At 41.6% G+C, this 25,771-nt stretch overlaps 2 protein-coding genes across 3 annotated transcripts; one reads left to right on the top strand and one right to left on the bottom strand.

The window, feature by feature from the left end:
• Positions 1-273: 273 nt before the first annotated feature.
• LOC306926620 (uncharacterized protein) lies at positions 274-17,996 on the bottom strand. The gene is made up of 12 exons (XM_079505976.1): positions 17,909-17,996; positions 15,159-15,231; positions 14,098-14,140; positions 13,485-13,639; positions 13,191-13,272; positions 11,755-11,932; positions 9,703-9,776; positions 7,839-7,915; positions 6,278-6,378; positions 5,856-5,947; positions 3,636-3,803; positions 274-1,544 (listed from the first exon to the last, which is right to left on the bottom strand). Exons 2-12 carry the CDS (start codon positions 15,222-15,224, stop codon positions 1,354-1,356), a joined length of 1,227 nt encoding a protein of 408 aa, XP_079362102.1. The 5' UTR covers positions 15,225-15,231; positions 17,909-17,996; the 3' UTR covers positions 274-1,353.
• Positions 17,997-18,185: 189 nt separating this feature from the next.
• On the top strand, positions 18,186-22,621 carry mmachc (metabolism of cobalamin associated C). Of its 2 annotated transcripts, XM_079506410.1 has the most exons (6): positions 18,473-18,594; positions 18,701-18,819; positions 19,634-19,831; positions 19,920-20,072; positions 20,337-20,513; positions 20,812-22,621. In XM_079506410.1, the coding sequence occupies exons 2-6, from the start codon at positions 18,766-18,768 to the stop codon at positions 20,998-21,000; spliced, it is 771 nt and encodes a 256-aa protein (XP_079362536.1). In that variant the 5' UTR covers positions 18,473-18,594; positions 18,701-18,765; the 3' UTR covers positions 21,001-22,621. The 2 variants fall into 2 exon arrangements, with proteins under 2 accessions (XP_079362535.1, XP_079362536.1); XM_079506409.1 differs by lacking the exons at positions 18,473-18,594; positions 18,701-18,819 and adding an exon at positions 18,186-18,316.
• The last annotated feature ends 3,150 nt before the right edge of the window (positions 22,622-25,771 follow it).

Here is a 25,771-nt window from a genome sequence, read left to right as displayed (position 1 = left end):
GATTTGTGTCATTATACAGAAAGGTCCCAAAGCTGCCCTGCATTTGATATTCCCTTTTATGAAGTGCCATATTTGTCCTGAGAGGTTTTGCTCTCTGTTGTGGATCATGGAGTGATCTCTTGATGTTTTATGATTAAAGATATTTTTAAAAATGTCCTCTGGGCTTTCTGATTCACATTACAAGCCTTTCCTCTCATAGTTTGTTGTTAAATTCTTGTGAATTGCTCTTTGACACCAGACAGAAGAACAAAGATACAATCACACAAACAGAACTTAGAAAACCAAGCTCTTTTATTTAAACTTTTACAGACCTTTATTGTCAGAGCCTAAATACAGCGCATTTCTTTTACAGACTGTACAGTGAATCAATGTACTACTTTGCGAGCAGCAGCTTAGTGCAACAGTTGGCAAATATCATACTACTGCCCTAGAAAGGCTCAATTCATCTCCCCAACAGTCATTAGTCACTATCTGGGCACAAACGCAAATAAATGACTGTTTTCTTCATGAACATCACTTCAACCACAATACTGTTGTTCTATTTCTGTAAAGGAAATTGTGTTAGCAGACTTAGCACAAAGTTTGTCAGAATACAACTGCCGTTCAGGAGGTAGAGTGTGGCCATTTGGAAAACCCAACCGTTTTTACGCTCTCATAGTTCAATGAACACTAAAGATTTTGTATATTGCCAATTAGTCATTCTCTTTCGCTGAGCTAAGGAGAACCTGTGGTCACTCTGATCTCAGAGGACACCGAACATGTGTGAATTGCAACAAATTAAAATAGATCCATCTGTTTCCAATTTTGTTGAAACATATACTGTATATAATATGGTGCTGACAAAACAGTCTTTGGACCCCCTTGAAAGTGAGATGGTACATCTCTTCTCAAGGGATTATTCCCATCCTAATAAAATAATTTCAACCCATTAGACTCGAGCAACAATATTATGTACATAAACCAGTGGTTTTCAAATGTTTTCATGTCACGGACCCCCAGCAGAAAATATTAATTTTCAAAAACCTTCAAACATTTCCACAAATAGCAGATCTACATGCTCACAACACGTCCGAATGTGTACGTTTAGTGTTTGTCTGCATCCTCTGACAGATAATTCCCAGAATGCCATGCAGTCTGAACATGTGGAGACAGTTACAGGAGTTTATTCAAAGAGAACTCGCTGATATCAGAGTAGTTCTCAGTGGTTTCTGTGGCCTGATCTCTTTCAGCGTCTTGTGATTGACCGTTAAGCAGGGGAAAGGAAATACCGTGCCTGCCGAGCAGGATCAGATAGGTATGTGTAAGTGGTTAACCTCAGTCCAATCAGATTCAGAAAACCTTCTTTTAAAAAGGTCATAGGTCATTAAAGCTAAGGTCAGCTCCCAATTGTTGGTTTCCCTCATCCAGAAGGTCATCGTCGTCATCATCATCATCATCATCGTCGTCATGATCATTGTCATCCAGGTCACTGCTTGGACCTGCAATACCACTTTGCCTAGACTTCGTGCTCAGGCGTACATGCAGGACATCTTTTTGATGAGGATCTGGCAGGGACAAAGAACAGAGAAGAAGCAGTTAGTGTGTGTGTGTGTGTGTGTGTGTGTGTGTGTGTGTGTGTGTGTGTGTGTGTGTGTGTGTGTGTGTGTGTGTGTGTGCACGCACGATAAGATCATCAAATTAGGCAGGCTGTACAGATGGCTCTAGGAAACATTTAGAACACAGATCTCAATCTCTAATGGGAATGTTGACCTAAACGGTAAAATCCTCCGTGGTAATTTAATTCAGAAGAGTGTACAAATGGAACCACATAGGTCTCTGTTCCATTTGTACTCTCTTCAGAGTTAAACTAACACAAAGGATTTTACCATTCATTGCGCACACACACACATAATTTGCAAGTATGTACTACGTGCGAAGTCTGCAAACACACGTTTTGCAAGGAAGAGGTTGGCTTTGCAGAGATTGGTGCAGAGGAAATGAGAGCTTCTGTGTTCTTTTCCCCGGGCGGGGAAACACGTCAAGACTATAAACCGCTGCTTCTATATGTCTAACCGTGCATCTGCCAAGTCAGACTCCTCACCTTCATCCGATTTTCAACCTGTGGGGCAGGGACCACTGGTTTATGATAATATAAATCCATATATACCGATAAATATTAACTTAAAGGGATATTTCACTTTCAAACATTTTTAGGTCATTTTAACATCTACTTGGGCTTTTGTGAATACCCAAGACCGTTTTTAAGGTGCTTGATTCAGTATTGAGATATTTGATATTCATTCAGACACTGAACAGACACTCCCCCCTTCCAATACAAACTAATTGTAACTTCAAACTCCATTTGAACTATGATGGATTTGTTGAAAACACCCGTCCTCGGTTCTGGTGACTGATGCTGTCCTCCTAATGAGGCTGCTGTGTCATGTGGTCAGATGGGTGGACTTGAACAGATATTCAAGTGAGCCCCCACCCTCTGGAACGCTCTCCCCAAACACATCCGAGATGCCCCCTCACTTCCCACCTTCAAATCTGCACTGAAAACCCACCTGTTCACAATCGCATTTCCAAGCTGATGTGTTTTTAAAACTTGTTATATGCATTGTTTTATTGGTTTTATTCTTATAATTGTTTTTTTCTATTAAAGTTGTCTTTTTTCTTGTTCCCCCCTGGCCCCAACACATGTAAAGCGTCTTTGAGTGTTAAGAAAAGCGCTATATAAATCCCAGATATTATTATTATTATTATTATTAGAAAAGGTTGGGAACCACTGCTCCAATTGTTGTTCTCCCTTCTTTTCATCCTTAATCCCTTTAGCTCTTCCTCTCTGCCGCCAACGTGTACCCTCGTCTTCTTGTATCGTTCCGATAAAGCCACATCAACCTCCACACTCATGTCGGTTAAACACCCAGCCTGGTGCTGCTCCAGTCCCCAGTGACTCATACGTTGTAGGGATGAGTCACAGAGAGAACGTTGGGCACAGATGTGTGAGGGGGAGGGAGGGAAGGGGAGGGGCACCAAAGTAACATGTTCAATCCCGCTTTAAAAAAAGGAATAAAGCCTCCCTCATTCTGAGCCCATCTGGTGACCTGCCCATCTAAAGAACTGAGTGCCTGGTCTGGTTTTTAATGTGTGTGTTTTATGTGCGCTATGTTTGTCATGTAAAAGTGGGGGTAGGGACCATACAGAGGGGTAGTAAAAAAAAAAAAGGTAACCGACTCATTATTACTTAATCAATCTGGGAACACATCGTAAAAAAAGAGGATGAAACAATGCTGTTCTCGAGAGAGAGAGAGGGGCTAGCGCTCCTCAAAAACAAGAAATTAGTATCAGTATATTGCAGGTATATCAGCTTGCATTCCATTCTCTTGCATATTGTACGTTAGTGGGGCTTTCTGTAGTCGCGTTTGCAGTCTAGTCATGGTGCGTTGGGGGAGAGGAGAGCGGGCTGTCCCATTGGCCGTGGCGCTTAGTGTCCCATTGGCCGTATAGGGCTAGTCTCCCATTGGCTAGAGGCCAGCCAATCATGAAAATCTCGCCACTGAACAACGTGACTAAGCAAGTCTTATGTAAATGTCTACCGTAAACTACATAATAAGTGGCGTCCATGCTTTACCACGATTGACTTCAGTGCTCACCAATGTCTAGGACATCCTCCAGCCATGACAGGTCATCTGAACTGACCTCCGCCAAGCTAGGGGTGGGGCTAAAGTCCTCTGAGTCAGAGTCTGGCTCCTCCTCTTGAACTCTGACCCCTTTATTGTGGCTGCTGGGAATTTGGACTGGATCGGCCGCTGGAAACATTGCTACAGTAGGGTAAAGAAAACACTGGGTTAAAGGTATATTCAGTGATTTCACTTAATTCAAATATCACTTATTTTTTCTTATTTTTTGGATAATCCTCCCTACTATAAAGTGTGCTGACCATATAAGGAGTTCATCCCTGTCCCCAGTTAACCCCTGGGATCAAAAAACCCTAGTTTCAGTTTGGGCTTTGGGTAGCAAAGCCTTCATCCAATCAGGATGAGAGGGGCCTTCCTCCAATCATGATCGAGTGGGGCGGGCCTTGGTGCACCTGCTGTTGGTCTGTTGTACTTCCCCCACTGTAGAGCGTGTGCATGTGCACATCTTGTTACCGGGTGGACCGGGTTTATTTTCCAAATCACCCAAATCACTGAATGCTCCTTTAAGTACTTTATCATGTAATGTATTGTCTGTCAGGAAACCTCATTTGTCCAAAACTGTTACTTTTCAGCATTTCGAGCTTGTAGATCTCTTCATGTGACCACCGCGTAGCGACTGTAGGTGTGCTGCCCGTTCAAAACATATCAAAATAACGGTAGTGGGTCGCACACACCAAGACAATAGGGATATCTGGGCATAGCCGCTTCCCCGATGCCACGCACATGATGTATTGGGTGGATGTTATTGACGGTAGAAAAGAATAATGCTCTATTCTAATGTATGTAACTGATCTATGAACGGCAAAAAATGTCCCCAGCGACCTACATTAGCTGTGTTTAAACAATCCCGTAATTGTTTTGCTTTGTATATATGTATATTTTGAGATGTAACTGCTAGTCACATTGTTGATTGCTAACAGAGACTTTATTCCCAATCCCAAGACTGAGACACAGTCCCAATCTGTGATTACCCACCGGGTGTGATGTGAGGTGATTAGCGGTGATTTTGTGCACCTGCACTATGTCACCACTCCTTTAAAAGGAACCTACATTCAGTCACTCTCCACACTGATGAAGGCTGGATAGCCGAAATGTTTTGTCCCTGTTCAAAAATGCAATAAATATGTTGAACTGAATTAAGTCTTGGTGTGTGTGACCCACTACTGTTATTTTGAGCTTGTAGATCTGCAATTTTCGATGTTTTTGTATGATGCTGTAGTGTGATCGAGTAAGGCATTAAGTCAGGCACGAAAAAACACAAAAGAAGTTAGAATATGGAGATAAGAGGTTTCTTTCTGGCCGACAACAACGATATGTTAACACCCCAAACGCCCGGGGTTATTTAATCCATTTAATCAGAGCGCCCAGCGATTTATAGCAGCGGAGCACATTTAGCGACGGACCGGATGCTATCCCGGATGTAGCTGAAGTAGCTTGATGTAGCCAAAACACTCCCAAGGCGATCGACAACAACGGGAGGTATGATTAATTCTAACGCGACTAGTGACGGGACCGCGATGTGCCGTCTAACACATAATCTTTATTCACGTTTTAAGATTTTCAATCTCGTCGGCTAAAATGGGGGGAACATTTTCCACCGGAAAATAACATCGAATGTTGCGCAACAGACGCTCCCAGCCTGTGGAGCGATGCGATCTGTTTTGATATCAATAATCTCCGTCCTTTTTATCAATCTCCGTCCTGATCACTGGGCGTTACTAATTGATTGAACGGAGAACTCCGTCCTTGCCGCTCAGGGTGTTAATAAAGAGCGGGAGAGTCAGAGCATCAGCGTGTGGGGGTCATTGTAGTCCATTACCAGTGGTTCTAAACCAGTACTGGATCAGAGCCCACTTGAAAATCTCTAACGTGTGTGTGCGGCCCACGGCCCACCCATCTGACCACTTAACGCGGCAGCCGAAGGTGGTTCGATGGGAGAGCCGTGTGCATTTTCAGAGCATGTTCATTTTAACCATCAATCAAACGATTGTGTTCTTGTTTGGGAATAATAACAAGTATTCCTATTTATCATAATGTTTTGAAGAAACTTTTCTTTTTTTTTTCATGTTGTATTATCATTGAATTATTTGGTGGTCGACTTGCAATACCATCTGACCCACTAGTGGTCCAACAGGAAGAATCCTAAAGAGCAGGAGAGCAGCAGCTTGTTCTCACCTGATGTGCGTTGGGAAATTAAAGGTGTGGGCTGGTGTTGGTCTCTGAGAACCAGATCCCTGACCTCATCTTTGAGTTGTGCCACAGTCGCTCTGTTGACAGAGGCAATAACCATTATTAGGCAAAGACATTGACACACAAACACACCCAAGAACAGACACAGGTTCAAACACACACAAGAAGCCAGCATGTCTTCTATTATATGGAAGCATATTGCACACCTAAAGTAGACTATCTAAAAGCTCTCAATGTGTCTGCAACACATTGAGAACTTGTAGCTAGGCTACTTTCGGTAGCATTTGAAAGTGGTCAAACTAGCAATATGTGCAGAAGCGATTGCCATAAAATCCTATAATTAGGTCTCAAATTGCGCATTAGGACACATTTTTTCAGTAAACTCATGAGTATACACAGTAACATACCTGATCTGGTGGACCTCTTGTTGTGTGTGAGTGTACTGTGATACAGTCTTGGCCACGTCCAAGCAATGTGTTCTGTAACCGTCTGTGAGCTCCTCTAGCATCTGGGCAGACGTGAAAAAGTTCAATCAGAAAGAGAATCAATGTATTAGTGTATCTTTTCACAAGTTGCTCATGTTAGTTCAGACTGGGAAAAAAAGACAGGCACACAATTGTACTGTAGATAGTCTGTAAAAAGCCACGCTGTAATACATATTGAAGTTGGCTGACTGTGTGTTTGTCTGTGTGCCCAAATATGGACATGCCCTAAAACAGTACAAAACAGCGTTGTTAGGCAAAGATTTCAATTGTGATATGTACAACGTTAGACCAGAGCTTGTTTAGCAAGAGAGAGACAGAGCTCCCTCTGTCTCCAGACCAGAGCTCCATCAATGAGAGAAAGGGAGTGAATGGGGAAAGGCAGTGTGCACAAAACATTTGACATGAATTAGTCCAGCAGTTTGCAACTTTAGCTTCGAGTCTTAGACACATGTATGTACACAAAGAGTGTCAAAGACTGTTAACACAATGCGTGCCGCCTGCTTGTGATGCAAGTCTGGTTTGGGGTGCCATCTTAGATGCTAAAGCATAGCATCAATGCTAGCGAGCTAAAATGAGGTCCATCCTTGCTCTAGAAAACGCCAATGTTCCCATCGCGCTCACCGGATAATCAGAAAAGACCTCCGAACATCGCCGATTAGTTCAAAACCACGGATAGCGCCGTAGTTTCCAAGAAAAAAGCGTGCAAATGCTGCGGCTAAAACAGAAGCTAACGGCTATGGAAAATGAAACATCCAGACCCCCAGGAACGTGTCCGTTTTTTTCTTTTTTTGCCATATGTGAGTTTACCATAATCACAGTAATCCTTAATCATATTCCATCATTCAAGGGCCTTTGGATAGAAATGAAACAGACTCCATGCAGAGGCTGAGTGTCTGTGACTGTGACCAGCTGATGGTCGTTGACGCTTAATTGATGAATCAAGGAAGGCAATTAGGTTTCTGCACTGTCAAATAGGTATTCTAGTCTATTCTTAATAAATGTTGTGAAAATGTGTTGTGACTTTGATTGAAAAGTTGTAATACAAATAGTTCCAATGGCATCTAAATGTAAGGTTGCAAATATGTTTATCGGTGTTGCGAGGATGAGGTGGTACCTGGAAAAGAATCTTCGCCCCAAGGGGTACCTGGGCCAAAATGGTTTGGGAACCCCTGCTGTTGTGTACTCTGTGCCACTTTACTCTGTGCTGTACTCTACTGGCCACTTTAGGTGTTGCAGCTTTCCGTGCTCAGACATACATACATACAGACATACGGACACACATAGCTCCGTAATGGAGTGGAGGCACCACTCAAAAACAGTAATATTTACTGTAGACTAGAGGAACAAATATGTAAATAAAGAAGCCATTTACAGTGGCATTATGCATGGTGGGGTATTTCCAGAAGACAGATTTTATGTTGTGCCAACAAAGCACTGTATTAGACCACATTAGGACTGTAAACTAACAATGTGTTCAGTTTACCTTACAGCTGCGTTCGTACTGTCTCCTGGACTCCCTCCCCTCCGACTGCTGCACAAACACATCCTCCTCCTGTCGCCCTGTCACATGGGAAAAGGGAAAGGGGAGGTTAATGTTCAATCTTTATTTCAGACTCAGGGTCCATAATACATACAAAATAACAAAAAACAAACAACCAACAATAAATGTAAACCATAAAGAATATGCTCACAGTCTGTAGAGGCTGTTACACCAATGTCTCCAAATCATAGAAGAGAACCGATTGGAACTCTTCACAGGGTTGGTTAAAATCATAATGACACAGCTGTCAGACTCAACTAACCGACACAAGAATTTATGCATTAAGTTTCTCAGAAGGGCTTGACAAGTAGGAACCCCCAAGTTAACCATCAACAGCAACCGTAATGCATCATTATATGCAACCTTAAGTCTATGCATGCTACTAGTAGTATACTCCACAAGTGAGCAGTATACAACGGGGTACAGAAAGCTTTACAAAGTGAGACCTTGACTTCTTTAGAGCACTTATGGAATTTCCGCATCAGCATATTTGCCTGGGCATACAGTTTGCATCGTTGTCTAACATAATAATAATGATTATAATAATAACTACATAAAGTTCCCCTCAGGGCACAGGTCTCCAAAAGGGCAGGTCAGGTTGTGGCGTCCTGGTGGCACTATAATAGGCCAATGGGAAAAGGGTGCAATTTCTTCTTACACCTTGGATGGCCATTGGATGATTTGAGGCATTTTGTTCCAAAAATGTGTTTTGCAAAAATCCACCTATTGGTGGCGCTATAACAGGCCAATGTGAAAAGGGTGGGATATATTCCTCAGCCTAGTAGGAAAGTCTGTGAACGATTTCATGTAAATTGCATGCTGCGTTCATGATTTGAGGCTTTTTGTTCAAAACGGGCCAATCCTGCAAACTTTGAAAGCCAATGTTAGCCAATTAGGATGGAATATGAAATATCAGACAGATCGGACTTGAACACATGACTTTGGAGATAGTGTGTAACTATTTGTTGGATCTTTGGACAGAATCTGGAGGAGTAATATCAAAAAGTGTGTTTTTCAAGAGTCTGCCTCATGGTGGCGCTATAACAGGCCGTTCTGGAAATTGTGGGGCAGAGGTTCATCGTTGGCATCCAGGGAGTGTGTGTGCAAATTTGGCATCGACCGGGTTAACGGTGCCGGAGATTAGCTGTACACAGACGGACGGACACCCGGACTCACTCACTCACTCACTCACTCACTCACTCACTCACACACTCACACACTCACACACTCACACACTCACACACTCACACACTCACACACTCACACACTCACACACTCACACACTCACACACACACACACACACACACACACACACACACACAAACGGAGTGCAAAACATACTTTCTCCCCATGCCTTCGGCCTGGTGGAGACAATAAATAATATTAATTAAGAACCTAATTTGTATACACCACACTTAGCCACATTTGTATGCACTCCCTCTTCTATGCTCTAATTCTCTATCTATTGTTTAACTGCATTGATGAGCCTGCACAATAAAGAATTTCAGTACTTGAAATTTGATGTGACAATAAATATCGATTTGATGTGTCTTTCATACATAGGATACAGAGGGTACTTTAAAGACAAAACACAAAGAAACTAAGAAAAAAAACAATGGTGGTTATGTTGTAAAAGAGGAACATTCTTAACCAAGTAGGAGCAGGTGATTTATAGTTGCTGTACATGTTCAATACCAATGTCATGAGCAGGACTGTGCTTGTCCTTGCTACAGTATACAGCCCAGTGTTGGCATTAGGACATGTACAGTCCTGTAGAATCAATATCTGTGTGTGTTGGTGACGCACTTAGCCGAGTTTTAAGCTGGTCCACCTCTCGTCGTAGCTGCTCCAACTCCTCTCTGCGGAGCTTTGAACTGAAACTGGGAGCAAAAGCAAATACATTATGAAACAAGAGTCTAAAAGCCCCGCCAGCAGACCCTAGGAGCTGCTCCATATAACCACATGAACCCTAGCGTCCCTATTGTGGGCATGACATAATAGGCAAACATTCGGCAGAAATTGGCAAACAGAAGGAGAGCCACGGGACCACCAACATTATCATCTGGGGTGTGTGAATAAGGCAGCATGTTGAAGGTGGTGCTTACAGTAATACAGTAAGAAGATTGTTGAAATATAGATTCAACAAGATGTACTGGCGGCGGTGGAGTTGGCCTTGGGACAGTAGAGGAGAAACCCTACCAAGTCATACATATTTTCTATGTTCGCCCGTAGGGCCCGGACCCGCTTGCCTCATGCCTGGCATCACCCAGGTTTGTCAGAAACAAAAGGCCAATGCTGTGTTATTAGTTGTCGAATAATACAAGTCACGTGTATGTATTTTTTACATTTGTAGCATAAGGTAACTGTCTCAACAAGATAGAAGCCATTCCCTGTAACAAATTCCAGCTCACTCAAGTGTCTTGCCAACTTCACCATAGTAGAAAGTTAATTAACATTGGCAGCTTGATTATAGACTCTTGTCATAACGTTACTACATTGTTGGCTTAGAGCGTAGCTTGTCATTAACATTAAAACGTCTTCAAAATATTAACCGCAATATTGTCTGGCCTGGTATACATACAATTAATATCTATATTAATGTTGCACCTATTCCATATCCTCATTATTTTTTTTCTTTCAGATTCCCCAAAGTTCAAACTGCATCTATGAGTCACCCTGATGAACGCGTAGGTGCCGTTTATATTCTTGCAATGCATTACCCACTATATTAAAGGCTTTTTAACCTTTCTACAAGAGTGCCTTCGTCTCATCCTTTTTTGCATCCATGTAATGAAGAAGGTAAAGTCACAAGCTGCATATAACATCGCTGTTATATGCAGCTTGTGACTTTACCTTCTGTGTGTGTGTGTGTGTGTGTGTGTGTGTGTGTGTGTGTGTGTGTGTGTGTGTGTGTGTGTGCGCGCCTGTGGAGGCACATGTGTCGGACTACATTTCATTGTGATGTACTTTACTGCATGTGCAAAACAAAACCTGCACCTAGAAGGTGGCTGCTATAATTCTAATATATGACCTGATCTACATGGTGCCCCATTTTAGTATGAAACATGGCACTGTTTACTGATGTTCCCTTAGACCCTGAAGACACTTAGACAATTTCACTATCAGTGTAAATCTAAGAAAGCACTAAATTAAATATATAGGTGGCTGGCAGTTGCTAGGAAATGTATTGCAATAACATGGAAGTCTATCTCCCCCTCCTCATTTGAAATAGTTCTCAGAAATGAATAGTTGTGTTTCTAGTGAGAAGATTACTTATCTTCTGAGAAATGGGTTTGGCAACCTTATTTGGATTATGTGGAAATGTTGTCACTACCAGTATCAGAGATGTTATCGGTTAGTATCTACAGTTATCTCAGTCTAGATCTAGTATTTCTTGAAGCTACTAAATACCTATACATTATATTTGTGTCTTCCCCCTTTTTTGTACCTGCCGGTATCTGTATAATTTTATTTCTGATTATGTGTTGTCCTTTATGTATCGGGTTTGTATGTGGGGAGTGATTTGGGTGTGGGAGGTTGAAAATATAAATAATATAATGTATAATATATATAATGTATATATATATATATATATATATATATATATATATATATATATATATAAAAAATATATATATATTTTTTAAAGGTATTTGTGAACTGGAAACTGAATAAGGTCCACCAGCTTTAAGCTCTCAATTCATACATTTCCATCCTTAGAGTGCTTACATTAATGGGGCTAAAATAAATGCACATTTCAGTAAAAAAAAGAAAAGAAAAACCAATTTGGCCAAAGCTAACAGCAAAGAAATACTGAAATAAAACCATCACACTCACAGCTCCGCCCTGCCCACTCACCTCTCCTCCGGGTTGCCTAGCGATGTGGCCCTGCTGATTTGTCCCCGGAGGCTGCTCAGCTCGCGTCCAACCTCTTGCCTCCATCGCTCCATCTGTCTGTCTGCTTCCGGACACTGTCGGCTCCTCTCCTCTTCCCTCTGCCTCTCCTTTGACTCCTCACGTAGTCTGTGAACCTCCTCTGGGAAGGGGGCAGGAAATTGTTGACAGTACAACTCTTCTTCTATTACTATATTTGTGGCTGAGTTTGATATCGTCTCTGTCGGGCAGAAACCTCTTATCTCCATATTCTTAGGCCTGTCACAATTATGACAATCGCCTAATTGCAATTATTTAAGAAAATTGCAATTATTTAAGAAAAGATGTTGAAATTACTTGTCATATCTGTCCTGTGTACCTTTTGTTTACGAAGCCTAAAAGCTTATTCATAATGTTCCAGTGTTCAACAACAGAGACACAATTAAATCGTTAATCGCAACTTGAGCGACATTGAATTGTCAAATTAAATGTCATAATCGTGACAGCCCTTCAAGGCCTTCATATTCTAACTTTTTGTGTTTTTTTTCGTAAATTTGTAGCCCTACTCGATCATACTACAGCGACACACAAACGTAAACAAAGTTTTGAGCTTGTCGATCTGCTACTTTTGCCGTTTTTTTATTTGAATTCTGAAAAGTAACTACTTTGGAGTTTGGACATATGAGGTTTCCATCTGACATCGACGATATCATTTTGCATTATTCATTTAAACAACTTGATCCCTATAGCATCCGTATTCTGGGTTCACGCATTGTTAGTTTGTACATCAGCTATTTTCTCTGAGATTTGGTGTAGAAGGGGAAAAGAGCACACCTAGCACAGTGCAACTCAGGTTTGTTTTACAAAGTATACATTGTTACTGGTTAAGTCTTTTTTTTTTAACTTTAGCCTTCGATTTTCATGTCATGAATTAAAAATAAAGACAATACTACAAATACTGCAATCAGTGTGATTCATGATATTAAATGGGTTGTACTTGGAACCAGGTGGAATCTGATGACTCAGTGATCAGATTGATGAACAACGATTCCTTTCATCGAGCACACTGTCACCCAGTAATGACTGAGTAATGACGTCTAACCACCACCGTAGCCGTAGGGCAAGACAAGTTACCTTTAGGCCTGTCATGGTTATTACAAAATCGCCTAATCGCATTATTTTGCATACTTGTTATAATCATTCCCATGTGAACATTTTTTAAACATTTTCGTACATTTAAGTTATTTGTCATATCTGCCCTGTGCCACTTCAAAGCCTAAAAGACAAACAGAAATGTAATTTGTATTCATAATAATGTTGCATTGTTCAATGACAAAAACATAATTAAAATGTTAATCGCAATTATTTGTGAGACAATTAATCGTCATGTAAAATGTCATAATCGTGACAGCCCTAGTTACCTTGTAGTATCTGGATGAGACGTTGCTGTGACTGTCTTTCAACGTCAATTCCATGGAGTTTCTGGGTAAGGGACTCAATCACCTTAGATAAGGACATCGGAAGAGGTTTGAAATTTCGTCTTTGACATCTTAACAGTAGAATATTGACACACACACACACACACACACACACACACACACACACACACACACACACACACACACACACACACACACACACACACACACACACACACACACACACACACACACACACACACACACACACACACACACACACACACACACACACACCTGACTCTGTATCTGGACCTGTGACTGGATAGCAGTTAGGTCTTCCCACTGCACAGCAAGGCCGAGAGATGAGGAAGGCTGCTGGGCACGTGGGGGGAGAGGATGAGGAGGGTCCAGGCTGGAACCAGCAACCACCTCCCTCACATGGAACAGATCTATGAGCAAGAGGAGGTGGTGGATTGAAGGATGATGAGCATAAAAGGAAATAAAAGGGCTTCACGGCCATGCTTATCTAGGGTCTAGGGCCCAGTGGTTCCAAAACCTTCTAGCTCAAGACCCAAAAGAAAGATAATTAGATGTTTGCCCGGTGACCCAAACTAGTGAAAATAGCAGATCTACAAGCTCTCAACACGTCGCTTTGCGACGTGTGTTTTCACTACCTCATTATTTATTTATGGAAATTATTAGATTTTTATATATTGAAATGACATTGTTTTTAAATGTAGGAACCCCTACAAATTGGTCCGCGACCCAAACATGGTCTCGACCTACTGTTCCGGGCATCTCTAGGCGATGCCCGGAAGGGTAGTCAGACACAAAGATATGTCACAAATAGGTCATTTTTCCCATTTCACATAATCTCAGAAAAACTGAAATATTCTGATTAGCCCACCTTCTCTTCCTCTGGAGAATTTCCCTGGTGAGGTCAGTCTCTCCTGTGGGAAGATAAAAATAAAATAAAAAACCCTGGTCTGGGGATGTCTGAACTTTAGCTTCTTGTCAAAAGGTCATTTCAAGGAAAGAGTTGTTTCTTATTCTGAGACAACGCAAGCTTTTCCTTGTTGAGGTTTAGTGGTGTTATAGTGCCATCTACTGAGAGAAAGCGTGATGACTGCTTACAGTCAGTCAGCATTCTGTCTATAGCCTGCTTCTGACAGGACACATGCCTTGTGAAAATTGTTTTTAACCTGTTTTCAATATTTGTAATCTAATGGTGTTTTTAATGTCTACATGTCCACAATATGTCTGAAGCATCACTCCCCCCCAAGGTGCCACTGCCAATTGTCCCCTGACAAGTGCCGCTTGGTCAAGTGATGTCTTGTGGGGATGGGAATGTATAGTCCAAAAACAAGTTTTTCCGCATACTTTCCTTCTGACAATTATGATTTAATTAGCATCTGCTGATGCACAAAACATAAAAAATGATTCCAGGCAGGACCTACTGGAGACCTTTCTATGTATGGTGTTCCTCCAAGGTGTGTCTGGTTGTAAAGAAAGCCTTCATATCATGCTGTTGGCGCTCCCTATAGAGCGTCGCAGTCCTGCCCCCTTTCATGACGACGCCAGGCCCAGGAAATAGTTCCCAATGCATTTTTCCCATAGACATTTCAAAACGTATTTATTTAAAGACCTTATAAGCGTCGTACAAAGCTAACTCTTGTCGTGACAAATCATGACAACAAACACAATATTTTGGACCAAACAAATAATTACAAAGAAGAAAAACAACAAAAAGAAGTGTTCTTCTTTCTAATTATTTGTTCAGCCCGAAGAATTGTGTTTGTTGTCATGATTTGTCACGACAAGAGTAGGCTTTGTCCGCGGCGTAAACGTCTTTAAATAAATACTTTCTGAAAGGTCTATGAGGAAAATTAACAGAGATTTATTTTCCGGGTCTCTCGAGGGGGACGCTCTGCTGTAGCACATGATCAGACACAAGTATTCCAAACTCACCTTCATTTTGGCCACACTGCCATCTGTTGATGACAGGAAAGAGCTCAGCTGAGTGTCCCAGTTCATTCTAGAGCTGAATAACAAAAAGACAGACAGAACATGTAGAGCAGAGTTATTTGTTAGCCCAAAGTATAGCCCAATGTTTGAGTTTGACCTTGCTCTGTACTTTAAAACAGGATCACCTGTGCTGCCTCTAGCATCGACCTTGCACTAGGAATCATTGGAAAACCGATACAGTAACTCGAGAGGTGTCTGCGCGCGTCAGGTGAAGAAACAAACCAGTTGAGATCTTTGACACTACTTGAGTGACAGATTAAATTTTAACAAGGCTGCTGCTATATTATCACTTTAATACTCATCAGCAGAATGAAAAAAGTGGAAGGGAAGTGGCGAAGTAGAAATTCGTCCAGTTAGATCGATGCCAAGATTATTTATAACCCATCCTATGAGGAGCAGCAGTAGTGGGCTTGGCACTGAACAGCTGTTCTAAAGTGTCTTTCTTGTCTCAGGAAGTCAGGGACACTTGAGCTGTGCCAGAGAGAGAACCAATTGCAGTTACACCAGGGGACGTCTATCTATTGACCCGAATGTGAATATGGCATCATTATAAAGCTACGTCACATGTTTTATGTTATCATATCAGCCTTGATACAAGACTGTCATCGTGACTGTGATATCAGTATTGTCTCCACCAGGCCGAAGGGATGGGGAGAGAACATTTGACATGCACTCCGTCCGTGTGTGAGTGTGTCTGTGTCTGTGTCAGTGTGTGTGTGTGTGTGTGTGTGTGTGTGTGTGTGTGTGTGTGTGTGTGTGTGTGTGTGTGTGTGTGTGTGTCCGTCCGTCTGTTACCAGCTAATCTTCGGCACCGTTAATACAAGCATGCAAATTGGATAAATGGGGAGTCAATGGAGGGTATTGCAACTCTAGATTCATCCCATTATAAAACAAGAAATTATCACATAGTGATATTTGTCCGGTGAAAGAAGCGCTGTCTCCGTTGTGTTCTCAAACCCCATATTAGCATGATTATTATTTTAGTAACGTGATATGTTTGTGTCACAACCTTGCGCCTCGCGGCCGTTGTTTGTGTTTGTTTTCCGACGTTCTAAACGTGGTTCAATTGTTGTGGCTTTCCTGCTGTCCAGCAGCTGTTTTCGCTTCGAGATGGTAAAGCTTGCTCGCTGAAATCAGCCCTTTCACGGTGCGTGTGGCATTAGTCCATGAGCCGGATAAGTTTTCATTACGAAATGAGTGGGCAAAACCATACCTATATTAAATTGTTTATAAGGTCAATATAAGTAAATTAATATATGATATGATGATAACACTTCCACAAGAGCAACTTTTTCATATTTATCACACATTTTGTTATTTTCACCTATACATGATGGGTGAATTGGATGAAAAAAACGTAAGAAGTAGTGATCACCATGAAACTTTCCTAGTTGATTAATTACATGAATTGAAAACAACGATTTATTGTACAAGTTTTCTGAAATTGTATATTTAAATATACAAATTAGGCATTATATAGGAAAATATGCCCGATTTTGCCTAACTTTCCAGAATCAAACTCAGAATATTGGATAAAGCCAGAGTCAACATTCTTATTTCATTTTGTTAACATTTCAAAGTCAACGGTTTTAAACGAGGGAATATTCAATGTCCATGTAGCAATCTAACTATAAATTCACCAAGTCTCTGTGTTTCTGTACGTCTATAATCCACGTAAACTTCAAATTCGACACACACGTTCCACACCCCCACAGGTGCTGTGGTACCTCTTGGTACCACAGCACCTCAAAGGCCCTTAAAACAAGGCTCCAGAATTCCCAAAACAAACTGGTCAGGCTCCTACTTGGCCTCACCCCCCGAACCCACCTCACCCCTGCCCACTTTGACAGGCTGGAATGGCTTAAGGTCGACGACAGAGTACTGCATCTTGCAATGGGTCTGGTCCACAAGATTCGATACACCACCAAGATACCTATACCTGTCTAAATACTTCCTTAATGTTAATGAAGTCCACACCCACAACACCAGAGGGAGTGCAACGAACCATGTACAACCCAGATTCGGCACAAACAAGGGACTAAATTCGTTTCGCTCCTATGCCACCAAAATGTGGAACGCCCTACCAACAGTCATTAAGACATGCGAATCCCTTGACTCCTTCAAAACCGCTCTCAAAGGGCACCTGCCACCTACGGACGGCTGCAATTCGAAACTGGCCCCCGTAAAATCGGAATCGCCCCCATCCCTTTTTCCCCTCACTGTATATGTTTCTTTTCCTTTTTTACCTCCTTTATGATGAATTCCTGTTCTGTTCTTTGACTATATAGAAGTGTCAATTTGTACGTCTCTAAATGTTTTGATGAATTGAAGGTGGACCCTCTTGTAAACAAGTGTAATGCTTTATTGGGTCGTCCACTCACAGTTAACAGTCTTTGTATTGAGTTGTGCTTGAAATGTACTGTAATTCTGCAAACTGTTAATAAATATTTCAATCAATCAAAAAACCTAAGATCATCTGTACAACTACAAACACTGATTTTAAAATAGCTAATGAGCTGCTAACGTGACATGAACAGCTTCTGTTTCTTTAATAATCTGCAAACTGCTCTGCACGGCTAGCAGAGGCAAAAGTTGTATAATACGTCGTCTACGTGGAATGGTGAGTCACTATGGTGCTACTGCTAGTAAATTTCATAAATGCAGCGATAATAATGGATATAATAATAACATACTCGCCGTACTGTGATGTACTTTTAAATCCAACAACGGAATTACGTTACGTGAGACGTACGCCGGCGTGCATGGTAGTTTGGGAAATGTAGTTAATTAATGGTGGTCCGTTATCTCTGGTTCTCAGTGAAACTATAGATGCAATTGCCTCAGCCTGTCTAACATTTACACAATACGTCTAATATACCATATTGTATTCTCAGTTATAATAAGTTAACGCATTGGGTTAAAATTATTATTACTGGAGAAAATGTATGCACCGATGCCGTACAAGACTCAATTTCCCACAATCCAACACTGTGTTGTGTTGACATTCAACAATGGCGTCGTCCAGTGGCAATGTGGAAAGTACGATGAGGTTGTTAAAAGACTTTCTAGCAAAGCTTGGATTTGAAATGTATCCTCTTAAGGTATGGTTGTGCACTTTTAACTACATCTGATGGGCTTTTTATCGATAGTGAGAAGATGCACAATGAACGCATGCACTAGTCTTTAACTCTTAATTGACCGTGATGAGACGATGATGACGATGATGTTTTGTTTTGATCGATTCAGACACGTGTGTAGCCGGGGCCGAGGTGCGGACGCATGTCGAAATGCTCCGTCGGATCATAGTATGCCTCCCGTGTAGCCGTGGACCACTCCCTCAAATATTAGTCCATGCATGTGTACAAATTCAAAATATTAGGTAATTACCCTAAAGCCACAGATGAGATGTTAAAATATATGCTGTAATATTCTGCATCCTACTTGTGCCTAAATATAACTATTTCCTCGTTTCAATCACACAACAGTGCCACGTTGAGGAATACAGTGGTATTACTGGCGCAGATGGGATTCAAATTTACACCTTTTATTGATGGAACATACAACACAAGGGCCCAGTGTCAAGGGCAACTTCCTTTGCTTTGGGGTAAACTCTGAATATTTTGAATTTGGAGGTGTTGTTCAAGACTGACAGAGAATCAGAGATACACAAATGTCAGACTCAATTGATGACAATACCAGTCTTGGACTAGTGCAGTGGTTCTCAACCTGTGGGACCGGGTCCCTAGCTGCAATTTGCAACACTAGATTTGTTTTAATATATTGAATCTAAAGTTGAAACACCAGCCATTGACAGCCCATACATCCGAACAGAAAAATCCTGGCTCTAAAGGCTCATACATAGTCTGGATTTTCGGTGGTGGGGTGACCACCGAACTACAACATGACGTCACGAGCCGCGGTGAAGAGCAAACCACCGCCACCGCTCCAGCCCTTCTCTCTGTTTTTACTCACCACCGCTCAACGTTATTTCAGCTCCGGTGGTCAGCTCAGCTCACCACCGAAAATCCAGACTATGAATTGGCCTTAACTGTATTAAACAACATTAAACCTAACTCACCAACATTGCACCTGTAAGAAAAGCTTGAATTATCCTCTTTCTATCTGCAAAGTGTTTGTTTCATAAAAATCCACTGTAGACATGTTATGAGCTACTTTCTGTCAAGAAATTCTGTGCAGGTGATTATTTATATAATAATATGTGTTGGAAATTGGAAGCGCTCGTTTTCAATAACGTAACCTCCTGTCGCCTCCTGCATTATGCCCAAATTCAAAACAGGTGGTACGCACTACGCACACTACGCAGGCCCGTTGAGTGATTTCCGACAAGCACTTCCAAACTCCAACACTTAAAAATAATCATTCCTACGTCTCACTTTATTTTTGCGTGTTTTCCACAGATAGGCTGGTACAACACAGTCCTGCCCCCATCTCTCCAACTTCCCTACTCAGATGACACTTTGGCTGTGGTGGTGCTCAGCACCCCGGACATGTTTGAACAAGCCTTTCTGCCCTTCATGGAAAGCGTTGGTTGCCATGGCGTGTCTGACCCCATAGACCAATGTGTCAAACACTACATCAACTCTGCTGTCTTGCAGGTGCGTGCGTGCGTGCGTGTGTGTGTGTGTGTGCGCGTGCACGCTTTGACCTAGTGAGTAATGTGTTTAACCTTTTCCTCATTTGTAGTGTTTTCCAGATCAGAAGGTGGATGTGAGTTATGACTATGAGATGCTGCCCAGTAGAAAACCTAAGTTCTTAGCCCAGACCGCTGCCCATGTATCTGGAGGTGCCTTCTACTACCAACAGACTGATGTTACTGACCACCCATGGGGGAAAAAGGTAAGAAGAGCTACTCAGTGAGATGCCCCATGCGGCATTTCTCTTGTAGTGTACTGTCCTAGGACTGAGGCCGATTCTACAAATGCCTTCTAAATCTAAAGTTTATGCAACAGTTAAGTTTATTTTCTGTCTAATAAAGTATTCAATATTCTACATAGACTTAGTGTTTACTATGACATTTGTGGGTTCATGTTTTGTTTTCTATTCTCCTTGTATTTGTATTCATTCGTATCTTCACACAATGTCTTTGTCTCCCTTCCACAGAAGATGTTTGGAGTGTGTGTGCATCCTAAATTTGGTGGCTGGTTTGCCATCAGATCTCTGCTTGTGTTTGGAGGTGTGGCGGTGGGCTCTGAACTGGTACAGCCTGCTCCTCCCGACTGTGTTCCATCCAGAGAAGCCAGGATACAGCTACTAGAGGAATTTAATCTCCGCTGGCAGGTACAGATACTGGGGTGAAAGATTTGGAAGATTCCAAGGGCTGACACCTGACATGGTTTATAGATTATATTGTCACATACGTATACGAATATGAAACAAGGTGTTGTTATACATTATGCCTCAAATTATGAGACGTTTGAAAATGTTTCAATGGGGAAAACTGTGATTGTTATTGTTCCATTGGTTACTACTACACATACTGTAAGCAGCGTACAACCCCAGATTATTTGAGGTACCTGACTGTAATTAATTGGTCAGAATCAACATGTAACTTAAACTACTGCTTCATTTGTTTAAGGACTGGACCTACAGAAACATCGTTCCCCCAACCCGGACATACTCCCAGAAACAGATGGACTACTTTGGCACTCCTCCTCCACAGCGATCCGCTCTCCTCAGGTCCTGGGGCTTCCTACAAGGGAAAGACAGTCAACTAGTACTAGACACCCTCTGTGAGCCACAGCTCTTGGTGAACGGACATGGGTGATGGAAACTCATAATGGAAGTTATAGGAAACTCTACGGACGCATGGGATGAAATCGATGGCCTCGTCTTTTCATATTTTTGGGGGCTTTTTTGCTTTTATTGATAGGACACAGTGGAGAGAGACAGGAAACGGGGAGACCGGGACTGGGAATGACACACAGCAAAGGTCGTCAGGATCGGGACTCAATGCCTGTGACACGCTGTCACAGGCATGCGCCTATGTGGTATGTGACGGACCGCTAGGCCAGCGGGCGCCCCAAATCAGTGCATTTCTAACTAATATCTTTTAATTTCATAATGGTACAGCACCGTCTAAAATAAATGCACAATATAAATACAAGAGGGGGAGGGCAGTATACAAGTATACAGGCATAAGTAACAGTAATAGCAGTGTAATACATGTGGGTAATGGGTATATATAAAGACAGCAACAATGCAGAACGAGATGGCTAAATAATGATTGCATAGCAAGAATTATAAATAATGTATAGCATAAATTATGAGATATCTCTACCGATCGACACACATACACACACTAACATGGATCTTTGTAAAGAAAAATAAATCATGCATCAAAATTCATCCATATTATAAGGGGTTGCCTGGAGGCACATTCTGCTCCTCAGGACAGTCAAATCCTTGGGAAAAAACAAATACAGAAGACATGAACATGCTCTAGTCTACACACTTCTAAATAAAGCAAATCCTGTCAAAAACATAATATTTCAGAAATGGCACTGGCCCAGGCATTGATTTATCAATAATACATTACTGCTACTGATACATAAGAATAATACATAAAGTACTCCCAAGTTAACTAGTTGGCTTCCTAGAACACGTCTGTTCTTTGCGTTTGTGAATAGTTTGCTACCTGGATGTCCATGGAGAATGAATCCTCTGGGCTGTAGTAGTAGTAAGTAGCCTTGCCGAGCCATGAGGCCCATAGGCCCATAGGGCAGGAGCCTATCTCCTGTTTCTGTAGCGTGAGGCAGCTTGATGTACAAGTACACCCACTGGACATGATGCTAGTATGTCGCAGGGACTTACCCCCAATCCAACCCTTGATGCTGAGTGCCAAGCAGGGAGGTATTGAGTCTTTGGTATGACCCCGACCCGGCCGGGGATTGAACCCCGACCTCCCAGTCTCAGGGCAGCCACAAGGCCACTGAGCTGGTCTCTGGGCTGTGTATCTATCTTATACATAACGATCTGACTGACAAGCTACGCTTAATGTTGGAGATTGATGTCGTCATGAAATAGCTTAACTGCGCATTTGAAAATCCAATATTGATGTAGACTACATAAATCATGGCTTTACATTGTAAAGCCTTCAGTGAGTGTTCTGTGGTGTAGGCCGTAGGGACTTAACATTGTAGCCTTGAAACTAGACAAATCTGCCACAGCAAAAATAAATGGGGAGATTCATATCTATTATCTACGCAGTGATATTAGTCTGGCCATGCCAGGCTATTAAAATTGTGGATGTGCTTCTTTAAAATGCATTATTTTATTTACTTAAGTTAAGTCTCTTTTTTTGTAAGATAAATAATATTTATGTTGGTATAGGTAAGATTATGTATTTTATCCTGTGTTAAGCACTGAATAAAATTCACTTTGATACATTCATTTGAATTTTTTTGACTTGGAGGAGATAGAGATTACTCCAGTCCTTAATATGTAGATTTTGATCAAAATGAAAACAAACATGCTGTGAACCTCATGTCTCTTCTCGGAGAGCATGGCAGCAGTCATCTTCTCTTATTAAAGTATTAAATAATCAAATCATCATTAAAGTCTTGCTAAAAGCTACAAGACAGACAGAGCCACAAGCCCTAGAAGCTACTATCCCCTTGCTGGCTCTTCTCTTTAATCTCTTGGTAATTGAAAAGTGAAAAACATTCTGTTATAAATTAATATAGGCCCATGTGTATCGATAGGTTAGCCATACATATCTCAGTGCATCTCAGTTGTCAGACACAACTTACACGATGGAAAATAAAATAAAGCAATGATTCCTAGTAAATGTATAACAACGTGCCACACAACACAGGTAATGGAAAAAGTACATTTATTACTGACAAATTGAAGTTACAGAAACTGAATAAAAATGTATAAATGGGGAAAGGGTATAACTACCAGGGTGGCCAAGGCCAAACTTCCAAAACATCAACCTGAAAAGGAATAAAACTAAACTAGGCTTACACCAACAAATACAAAAATGACAGTCTACACTCCCTAACTAAACACAAACATGTTCAAAAAGGGTCTAAAAGAAATTGATTGATTGATTTATTAACAGTTTGCAGAATTACAGTACATTTCAAGTACAACTCGATACAAAAACTGTTAACAGTGAGTGGACGACACCATAAAGCATTACACTTGTTTACAATAGGGCCCACCATTTTCAATTCATCAAAACATTTAGAGACGTACGAATATACACAACTATATAGTCAAAAGGAAATCATCATAGGAGGTAAAAAGGGAAAAGAAACATGAGGGGGAACAGGGGTGGGTGGGGCATTCAGATTTTACGGGGGCCAGTTTCGAATTGCAGCCGTCCGTAGGTGACCTTTGAGAGCAGTTTTGAAGGAGTCAAGGGATTCGCATGTCTTAATGACTGTTGGTAGGACGTTCCACATTTTGGTGGCATAGGAGCGAAATTAATTTAGTCCCTTGTTTGTGCCGAATCTAGGTTGCACATGGTTTGTTGAACTCCCTCTGGTGTTGTGGGTGTGGACTTCGTTGACATTAAGGAAGTATTTAGACAGGTACATGGGTATCTTGGTGGTGTAGCGAATCTTGTGGACCAGACCCATTGCAAGGTGCTGTACTCTGTCGTCAACCCTAAGCCATTCCAGCCTGTCAAAGTGGGCAGGGGTGAGGTGGGTTCGGGGAGTGAGGCCAAGTAGTAGCCTGACCAGTTTGTTTTGGGAAGTCTGGAGCCTTGTTTTTAGGGCCTTAGAGTAGGGGTGGGCGATATGGACAAAAGTATTATCACGATATTTTTCAAGCATTATCACGATACGATATATTATCACGATATTTTTGCGCGCGTTTTTGAGGGGCTAGCCCCTCCTATATACAGGTTTAATGTTTGTTTTAAAAACGCCATTGACAATGAAGAGAAATTAATGTTTGTTTTGTCCCTAACAAACATTAAATCCCATTAACAATAAAGAGAATTTAATGTTTGTTTTGACACTGTTTGTTTTACATCATTACATCACATCATAGCAATCAGAGCGCCCCTCACTTCACACAGGTGTGATTTACAGTACAATGTAACACAAAACTAAAAGAAATACCATTTAGTAGACCCTCCAGAAAAACACGGGCAAAAATATTATTATTATTTAATATTGATTATGCGATGGAATATGCAGGGTTTTATGTGAATTTATGCAGCAAAATATGATATATAATATAATCACTTTTGAAAAAGTGATTAACCTACACCCTATGGTATTGGTTCTCAAAGTGGGGTCCAGGAGGTCCCCACCTAAATTTATGAATATCATAAATATCTATTTAACCACTTTAATCATACAGTCATTGATTGGCTACTTGAAAATAGCCGATCTACAAGCTCACACACAAAATATGTTTTCAGATTGGGGTCCACAGTCAAATACATTAATTAATTTAGGGGTCCTTGATTGAGTGAGCAGAGCCATGCAAAACGTCTGCCTTTCATGATTTTCAAGGCAAAAAAAGCAAAGCTTTGTCAACACTCTGCCTTAATTTACTGCTCTTCAAGGCAAAAATAATACCTCATGTCATTCCTTAGATAAGTGACACTCCGGTTTATGTTGTGGTTTTACTCTCTCTATTAGGGATTTAAAATGTTATGTTTGCAAGTGTTGATCCCATCTGCTTCCATGGAATACTATAACGTTTTGCTGAGTTGGTTTGCTGGATACGTTTTTGAACGTGGCGACTCAGTTTACAAGGAGTAGGCTATCATCAATGGACGCACATCGCATAAAGTAGGATTTACTTTAAATTGTCATTATGAACGTTTCTTGAGTTTTGGCGGAGCTACATTATAGAGCAAGGGAGGAGAAGACTGACGGACGGTGTACAGCGCAAGTCAGCAAGCGTACACACACACACACACACACACACACACATACAGCGTGTGTGTTTTTGCAAACTATGAAGTGGCTGTCGGCGAAACCGTAGGAGTTTGAAAAGAATGTTCGTTTGGTCCTTGTCCCTTACGGAGAATCCGAAATAGTTCCATACCACTGCTGTACAGTTCTTTTTGGGAACTAGCCCTTCCTCAACCTCCACTCGCTCGACATCTGAGTATAATTGCCCGTCCATTTCTTTCGTCTTTCTTTACACATTATTCTGTGCGGAGCGCAGCGTGTAGACAAACTCCTGCAGTGCTTCCCTCTGAAGAAAGGGGCGGGGACTTTGGGAGTGCTCAGAACCCACCCGATCTATAAGCAAACAATGCATTGCATTGCGGTGCAGTAGCGAAGCGTTGTTAGCTTGTAGATTTGTTATTTTTGGTGAACGAAACCGTCGTACTGCAGAAGTATAAATTACACATCATAGAACGTGCATGCACTGCATCGGATGGAGTGAATTTATCGTGATGGAAACGATAACTCTAAAAAGCCGTATCGTGGAGACATTGTATCGTCCCGACGATATTTATCGCCATATCGAACACCCCTACCTTAGAGGTGCTGTGGTACCAGGAGGTGCAAGCGTAGTCGAAGAAACCTTGTACGAGGGCCCCTGTTAGGGTCTTCAAA

The sequence above is a fragment of the Electrona antarctica genome, assembly GCF_951216825.1.
Source record: "Electrona antarctica genome assembly, chromosome: 7".
Taxonomy (NCBI): domain Eukaryota; kingdom Metazoa; phylum Chordata; class Actinopteri; order Myctophiformes; family Myctophidae; genus Electrona; species Electrona antarctica.
This window is presented reverse-complemented; position numbering and strand designations above follow the sequence as displayed.

What these genes read in the sequence shown, in the direction of transcription:
- mmachc (XM_079506409.1), top strand. Translation starts at nt 18,227, where the DNA reads ATGGCGTCGTCCAGTGGCAATGTGGAAAGTACGATGAGGTTGTTAAAA. An exon ending in ACCACCCATGGGGGAAAAAG is followed by an intron (nt 20,073 to 20,336) that starts GTAAGAAGAGCT and finishes TCCCTTCCACAG; the next exon opens with AAGATGTTTGGAGTGTGTGT. An exon ending in AATTTAATCTCCGCTGGCAG is followed by an intron (nt 20,514 to 20,811) that starts GTACAGATACTG and finishes CATTTGTTTAAG; the next exon opens with GACTGGACCTACAGAAACAT.
- LOC306926620 (XM_079505976.1), bottom strand. Translation starts at nt 15,224, where the DNA reads ATGAACTGGGACACTCAGCTGAGCTCTTTCCTGTCATCAACAGATGGC. An exon ending in TCTCATCCAGATACTACAAG is followed by an intron (nt 11,933 to 13,190) that starts GTAACTAGGGCT and finishes CCCCCTTCCCAG; the next exon opens with AGGAGGTTCACAGACTACGT. An exon ending in AGTACGAACGCAGCTGTAAG is followed by an intron (nt 6,379 to 7,838) that starts GTAAACTGAACA and finishes ACGTCTGCCCAG; the next exon opens with ATGCTAGAGGAGCTCACAGA.